Source organism: Acipenser ruthenus, chromosome 60, assembly GCF_902713425.1.
Source record: "Acipenser ruthenus chromosome 60, fAciRut3.2 maternal haplotype, whole genome shotgun sequence".
In the NCBI taxonomy this organism is placed as follows: domain Eukaryota; kingdom Metazoa; phylum Chordata; class Actinopteri; order Acipenseriformes; family Acipenseridae; genus Acipenser; species Acipenser ruthenus.
In genome coordinates, this window is record NC_081248.1 from 1,750,562 (window position 1) to 1,758,972 (window position 8,411).

The 8,411-nt window shown below is 39.1% G+C and overlaps 1 protein-coding gene across 1 annotated transcript in view; it reads left to right on the forward strand.

Moving 5' to 3' along the window:
• Positions 1–3,385, forward strand: part of LOC117410241 (titin-like) — a 368,958-nt gene extending 365,573 nt beyond the window's left edge. Inside the window, exon 54 of the mRNA XM_059018553.1 lies at positions 121–3,385. Within this exon, the coding sequence (XP_058874536.1) occupies positions 121–123 (3 nt within the window). The 3' untranslated portion in view covers positions 124–3,385. The remainder of the gene's footprint in view (positions 1–120) is intronic.
• Positions 3,386–8,411: the final 5,026 nt, after the last annotated feature.

The window sequence follows — 8,411 nt, forward strand, 5'->3', positions numbered from 1 at the left end:
TCCCTCAGCTTTAACCACTAGAGCCAGCCTTCCTCCCTCCCTTCTATTCAGCTCTCTTCTCAGCTTGTTTCAGTGTGTGAAGAGCTGACTATTTTCTCTCCTGTCTCTGACCCACATCAGTAAAGGATGAGGGTCCCCAGGGATGAGAGCCAGCCTGAATCCAGAGACACTGAGAAGGAGTGCATGTCAGAGATCACAGTCCCTCCTGAACTTAGAGAAGATCCCTGGGATTCAGGCCTGTTCCTGGCTACTGAATTGGTTTGTTGATTTAGGACAGAGTTACTGGGCCATTCTACAGATAAGAAAAACATTGTGCTTTTACTCTACAAACACATTATATTTGTTAACAACAATACATACAAATTATATAGGTATTATAAACACAGTTGTCAGTAATATTTTGGAACATTTAATTGAAGCTTTAAATATAATTAACATAATAATATATAAATGCATATGATACAAGACATGCATACGGTATATACAGTGCTGCCCTTTATAATACTGTAGTTGGGAGCCACAATTTGTGTTCCGCCTTATAGCCAGAGCACAGGTAGTACTGTAATGGCATTATGGGGCAAATAGGAGCCACGACCATACCACTTTATAACCTGTTCCGTGGTGTACCACAGAATAACTATAACAACCATCTTATAGTGAGGGAGCACAGTGTTATTTAAAATAGTCATGGCAAAGAAAATAATAACAATAACTAAATATAGATGTATTTATTTTTCAAATAGGGTGATATTTTGTTCTGCATCTATTGAATGGCCCAGCTAACCTTGTGGTCCAGTGTAAAAACAAGATATAAAAAAAACAACTTGGAGCTCTTAATATAACAATTGACTTTTTTTTTCTTTGTTTTTGTTGTTTTTAAATATATTTTGTGTAAAAAAACAATCTTTGAACTGGAGAAAATGTTCAGTGTATGTTGTTGAATTTGTTTTATTTGCTTTGCTGACTTGGATCTGTACATTTCCAAGTGTATAAACTGCTGCAGGCAATCCGGGTTGCAATGAAATATAATAGTAACAAGGCAAATAGGATATACACACCTTATACAAGTTTAGATTATCCAAACCCACATAGGATATATTTAAGTGATAAGTACAGGAACCATCAAGTAAAAGTGACTGTAAAACTAAAAGAAAGCAAAGCAGATAGACAAACATTTCAGATGATGCCTTTCAGTGTTGTAAAGCATTAGCCATGTCTGATCCACATGACGACATCACAGAACTGTTGTTACGACTTTCCTTTTGGTGTGATGATGTTCCCCTCTAGATAGATCCTGTTTGCTTGTTCTTTTGGTGTGATGATGTTCCCCTCTAGATATATCCTGTTTGCTTGTTCTTTTGGTGTGATGATGTTCCCCTCTAGATATATCCTGTTTGCTTGTTCTTTTGGTGTGATGATGTTCCCCTCTAGATATATCCTGTTTGCTTGTTCTTTTGGTGTGATGATGTTCCCCTCTAGATATATCCTGTTTGCTTGTTCTTTTGGTGTGATGATGTTCCCCTCTAGATATATCCTGTTTGCTTGTTCTTTTGGTGTGATGATGTTCCCCTCTAGATATATCCTGTTTGCTTGTTCTTTTGGTGTGATGATGTTCCTCTCTAGATATATCCTGTTTGCTTGTTCTTTTGGTGTGATGATGTTCCCCTCTAGATAGATCCTGTTTGCTTGTTCTTTTGGTGTGATGATGTTCCCCTCTAGATAGATCCTGTTTGCTTGTTCTTTTGGTGTGATGATGTTCCCCTCTAGATATATCCTGTTTGCTTGTTCTTTTGGTGTGATGATGTTATCCTCTAGATAGATCCTGTTTGCTTGTTCTTTTGGTGTGATGATGTTCCCCTCTAGATAGATCCTGTTTGCTTGTTCTTTTGGTGTGATGATGTTGCCCTCTAGATAGATCCTGTTTGCTTGTTCTTTTGGTGTGATGATGTTGCCCTCTAGATAGATCCTGTTTGCTTGTTCTTTTGGTGTGATGATGTTCCCCTCTAGATATATCCTGTTTGCTTGTTCTTTTGGTGTGATGATGTTATCCTCTAGATAGATCCTGTTTGCTTGTTCTTTTGGTGTGATGATGTTCCCCTCTAGATAGATCCTGTTTGCTTGTTCTTTTGGTGTGATGATGTTGCCCTCTAGATAGATCCTGTTTGCTTGTTCTTTTGGTGTGATGATGTTGCCCTCTAGATATATCCTGTTTGCTTGTTCTTTTGGTGTGATGATGTTCCCCTCTAGATAGATCCTGTTTGCTTGTTCTTTTGGTGTGATGATGTTCCCCTCTAGATAGATCCTGTTTGCTTGTTCTTTTGGTGTGATGATGTTCCCCTCTAGATATATCCTGTTTGCTTGTTCTTTTGGTGTGATGATGGTCTCCTCTAGATATATCCTGTTTGCTTGTTCTTTTGGTGTGATGTTCCCCTCTAGATATATCCTGTTTGCTTGTTCTTTTGGTGTGATGATGTTCCCCTCTAGATATATCCTGTTTGCTTGTTGTCTTCTCCTTTACAGTACTAGAGTGTTATATTCATTCCGGATTTCAGTCTCCCATAATCCCTTGAGTGTTGTTAATAAACATCACAACAACTTCTGTGCAGGGACCAAAAAGCTCCAGTGAAATGAAATAAGGGTTAGTTGTGTGAAACAGCTTGATTTTGCTCTGACTAAACTAGGGAGAGGCGATGCTCAGGGAATAGTTTTACCATAAACTGGGCTTCAATTCAACAGCAAACCCGGGGAGAGTCTTGTGTCTAGTGTAAAGTTTAAAAATGTTGGTCCACAAATTTGTCTCTCTCAGCATTTACTATAGTTATTACAGTGGGGAACAAAACAGTCGCCTCCACTGGATTTGTATATCCAGCCTCTCGCTCAGGGAGAGTTCTGTAATTACTCCAAAGGTATCAAGCTGGTACCTGGCCACGTGTAAGGCATTGTGGGCAACTGTGAAAACGTTTACGTTCAGATGATCAATCAAACCTTAAACTGTCTTTAAGGTTTATTTCAAAAGAGTTTATTTGAAAAGAAAAATAGATACCTGCTCTGTAACTTCTTGAAGAATATTGAATTGATCTCAGAGTGTGAATATATAGAGCAGCTAAACTACTGGAACAGTGCAGGTACAGAATATTCAGATTATCTCTGATTGTGACTCTAGAGCAGCTAAACTACTGGAACAGTGCAGGTACAGAATATTCAAATGATCTCTGATTGTGACTCTATAGAGCAGCTAAACTACTGGAACAGTGCAGGTACAGAATATTCAGATGATCTCTGATTGTGACTCTATAGCAGCTAAACAACTGGAACATTGTAGGCACGCTGTGTGTGCTAATTTACTGTTAGTGGAGGGTTGGAGGGATTGCGAGTATTATACTTTTTTAAAAAGAAAACAATGTGTAACATTTTATATTATATTGTGTCTCTATTTTTATTATATGTTTGCTGGAATCTGGATTTAGTCTTCTCAGTTTCATTCTGATCATCAATAGTACTAATCTTGGACAAGCTGATGTTACCAGTCAAGCTAATGGGGCTCAGTAAACAAGATGTGTTCTGTACTGTGTGTGTGAGTGCAGCTGCACTTCCAGTGTGCTGAGATGAGGGTCACTAAACAAGATGTGTTCTGTACTGTGTGTGTGAGTGCAGCTGCACTTCCAGTGTGCTGAGATGAGGGTCACTAAACAAGATGTGTTCTGTACTGTGTGTGTGAGTGCAGTGTGCTCTGTACTGTGTGTGTGAGTGCAGTGTGCTCTGTACTGTGTGTGTGAGTGCAGTGTGCTCTGTACTGTGTGTGTGAGTGCAGTGTGCTCTGTACTGTGTGTGTGAGTGCAGTGTGCTCTGTACTGTGTGTGTGAGTGCAGTGTGCTCTGTACTGTGTGTGTGAGTGCAGTGTGCTCTGTACTGTGTGTGTGAGTGCAGTGTGCTCTGTACTGTGTGTGTGAGTGCAGTGTGCTCTGTACGGTGTGTGTGAGTGCAGCTGCACTTCCAGTGTGCTGAGATGAGAACAAAGACAACGAGGGGAAAGATATTTTTTTAATGTTTTATTATTATTATAATTATTTGTTAATGCAGCTTCATTTGCATAAAAAAACATTTTTATATAAAATAAAGTTTTATTGTTATTATTTTTATAATTTCAATTTATTAATGCAGCTTGGTTTTGTATAAAAAACAGTTTTGCATAAAATAGTTTTATTATTATTATTTCCATTTATTAATGCAGCTTTGTTTGCATAATTTTTTTGTATAAAATAAAAAGTACTACAAAATTCTTTGTTGTCAAGTAAGTATTCTAATAAAAGTGCAACTTGCATATCAAATGTTTATTTATAACACATTACACACATAAGAATCAATTTCAGACTACTCACAAGCCACTAAACTAAATGTCTTTTACATTTCTTGTTTGGCAGCTTTATTGTGTGACTTTTTACTGTTTGAATAAAACATGCTAATGATGACTATTTGGAGTTAATAGCTTTGCGAATCTAGCCCATATTTTCATTTTCTATTTTCCAGAAATGTTTTAATGAAGCTAAAAAAACACTTTGCCTTCTGTAGCACTAACTGTGTTCTCATTATCCTACCCGGCAATCCAATACAATATAATCGGCTAATAAATTTGTTTTATAAACATTTTCATCGTGGATCTACTCAGCAGAGAGATGGGTCTCCACAAGTACAAACCATTTTGGCAATTTTGTTTAGATTTAGATTTGTCAACTTTTAGTATGTAATTGTTTTGCGCCTCTAGTACTACATTTAAAAAAAAAAACAGCCATCCTTTTTCCATGGGTGTTTTCTCTATTTTACTCCAATCTACTTCTTTTAGTCTCTTTTTCATACCTTCATAGTTTGTCTTTCTGAAATTGTAAACCTTATCTTTAGTCATTACTTTGGGGGTTTTAAAAAGCACTTCAAATGAGACCATGTTGTGGTCTGAGTTTGCCAATGGTTCTCTGACCACTGTTTTAGTTATTCTGTCTTCGTTATTTGATGCAGACCAGCCCCTGCCACAATGCCAACAGTGCTCAGGTAAGTATGTTGAGACTAAGCTAGTCTCGTCCTATAGCTCCTCACTGGCCCAAGCGGTTCTGGATCTCAAAGATACTGAGGATGGTGGAAGCTGGGCCCCTGCACCTACAGATGAGCAGCAATCTCCTCTCCCAGGACAACGGGAAGATGTTTCCCACAATCCTTAGCTGTTACTATTAGCTGCCTGAAGATTGAAGGGCAACTACTGAGGAACCAAGGCCTGTCTGAATAAATAACAAACATCTTACTTGCTCTTACAGGCAAATGGAAAGAAGGGTTCACATTGCTGCAATCTCCAACATGCTACCTGGTTGGGAATGTCACCCTGTAGGTTCCCACCCCATGGTGTGTAGTTTCATCGGGGGGGGGAAGCCCCTAAGGAAACACATCATCACTCAATGGAGCCTTAGTCTGGTATTCAACAAACTTATGTGTGACAGGATAGCAAAATGCTACTACCTGGGCCTCTTTCGAGACCTTTATTAGCGTTATAACTTAAATGTTTCTCTCAGCTTACTTTTACTCACTGTGTGTTATCTGTGGCTTCCTCTACTAATATCTAACCTACCACCTTGTTGTCATAATCCTTTGTTATGGTTCACTTTGTGTGTGGAGTTCATCTTACAAGGTAAGAAGATGAAGATTACCTGTAATGTGCTTTCTTCTTATTAAACACGTTCACAGACAAAATGTTTCCTTGTGTGTGCCGGATGTTTCCATGTTTCCCGTAGTACACCTGGGTTCTACTTTGAGAAACATTTTCAAGACACATTTTGCCTTTGACCAATCAGGAGAGACTCTGTGAGCATGAGTTGTCGATAATGTGACTATGCAGGGTGGCGGCTTCTACAGAAGATGGCATGGTCTGGAATCACTTTATTGATATGTGCGCTGACAGACCATGTCAGGCATGAAAAGCAAGAAGTACCATAAAACATGACGGTCCGCTCCTCTCTCCTCACGATTTAGAATCCACTCCCTTGTGCCGGCGCTTTCTCATTCTTATACAAAGTTTTAGTGCAATTATAAGTAGGGCTGTATCAAGTACCACAGACAAGAGGAAGGGGGCGCTGGTCTATATCACCCTACTAATCCTGCTTCTCAGCTCTGTACAGATCTACACCTGAACCTGAAGGATTACAGGTGAGCAAGGCTGCATGGAGCACCACAAACACAGCAGAAACAGACAAGCCATTCTCTATAGAGCAGAAACAGACAAGCCATTCTTAAACAAGCAACAGATTGTGAAGAGTCCAGTTTTATTACACTTTTCTAATTCAGATGAAAGTCACTGTATTGCTGTTTGCCTCCCAGTCCCTCTGCTACTTAGAGCAGTCTCCCTCTTTCACCAGACCTAATACAGATAAAAAAAAAAAGTCTTTGATTATCATACAGTAGTGCTCTTGATTTACAATACAGGACAAGGAAATCAGAAGAACATTTCTGTACTGCAGAGCCCCAGACTACTGTCTTAATGAAACTCCTCCTGTTAAACTCGAGAAATCCTAAGCTGCTTGTTTTTCTTTCTGTTTCCATTACCAGGCTCTGCTGCTCATGACTATGAGAATACGCGCCCCTCACACCCTGCTGTTGAGATAAAGCTGTGCTGAAGCCGTGTCCCTGCAGCAGAGCACAGCGCCTGCCTCTGCTCTTCAAGTGTGGAGAAGAACCCCCCTTCACATTCCTCCTCTCCTCTCCTCTTGCAGGGTTGCCTCCTCTCAGCACTTTTACTGCACTGGCTGTGCTGTACACTAGAGGGCAGTGCAGACTAAGGGCCTCATTTACAAAAGGGCACTAAACATTATGGTGCACCATAATTGCAATTGGAGTGCACGTTAATGATTTCCGTATTTACCATTGCAATTTTATTCATCATCGCGTGCAATACTTGGCATATTATGATGTGCACTAAATGTAGTGCTTTACACTATAGTAATCAGAATGAATATGTGATGTTTATGGTAATGCATGCTGATGTATTTAAATGAGCATCCAGCTCAGAATAATGAGATGAGCTGTATTCACATGGTATTTACTAAAGGGCATTCATTTTAGTGTGCGCATTAAAGTGATCATTTATTAGTGTGTATCGAAACCAGGCTTTAACCACTAACAGGCACACTATTGAAACCTCTTTTGCGTACTACATCAGCTTTAAGCATGCACCTTTTAACAAATTCCCCATCTGGAAAAGGTTAGGCAGCACATGCAATCTCTTTGCTAACAATAAAACTGGCATCCACAACACTTTCATTTTTTCTTCTCATTTTCAGAAAAAAACTTTCATTGAGACTCCATAGCTTCTTTCATTTCCAGTAAACTCAGAATACGTTGCTTTGTACAGCGTATCATAGTGACGTTGTATGGTATAATCTTTCATAACTGCAACCATTGCACTGCTAATCAGATATATTGCCTTGCCGTCAAAATTATTCAGTGAAACAATAATCATCTGGCTAACAATTTTGGAATGTTCTGTGTTCCGCCTCCACCTTTTGCTTCCGTGACATCTCCAACTACTTTCTGGTTACTGATTTAAAATTTTACACAAAGTAAAATTTAAACAAGCCTTCGCCTCACTATCCTAATCAAAATTATGTGTGCTGTGCTGTTACACGTGTGCGTGAGGAAACGGATCCTGTGTGCCATTTGATTGGCTATTTTACTCCCTCTGTGAGCTGCGATTGACTTAATGGGAATGTCACTCATAAATGCAGACTGCACATGTTGAATGTACATCAATGCAATTTTAAAAAGTAATGGGCTGGTCACCAAAAATTGACCCGCAGGCCATATGTCTGACACTCCTGCTTCAGTGTATTAACTATTTATTTTAAACTATGCCATATAGCTTTAACTGCAACCTATTTAATAACCTGCAATTTACAAAAACAAAAAAAAGAAGCCCTGCTAAAGCTCACACGGAATTCTATTAAATTTCCCACATAGAGGACAGGTTTACAGGATGTGAAAGAGGGCTTCTGCCCTGGTGGCTGGCTTCCCCAATATGATGAGTGCTATTGATTGTACTCACACAGCACTGTCACCCTGATCCATGGAGCCTGCAGGGTGGCAATGCCGACAAGGAAGAGAATTGAGGCTGCATCTCGTCAATCAATATTTCTCAAGTAAGCAGAACAAAAAGAAAAATATGTCTTTGCACAACATGACTTTGATTGTATATGCATTTACCTTTTTTTTTTTTTTTTTTTTTTACATCAAACAAGGAATACACTAGAAAGGAAGGGCGGGAGAAATCAACAAAAAAAATAGAAGGGAGACTACATCAAAACAAGGGCAACAACTCAGGTAAGATAGCCATTAAATGTATTTATCTAAATGCTGGAAGTCTCAACAACAAAATGTTA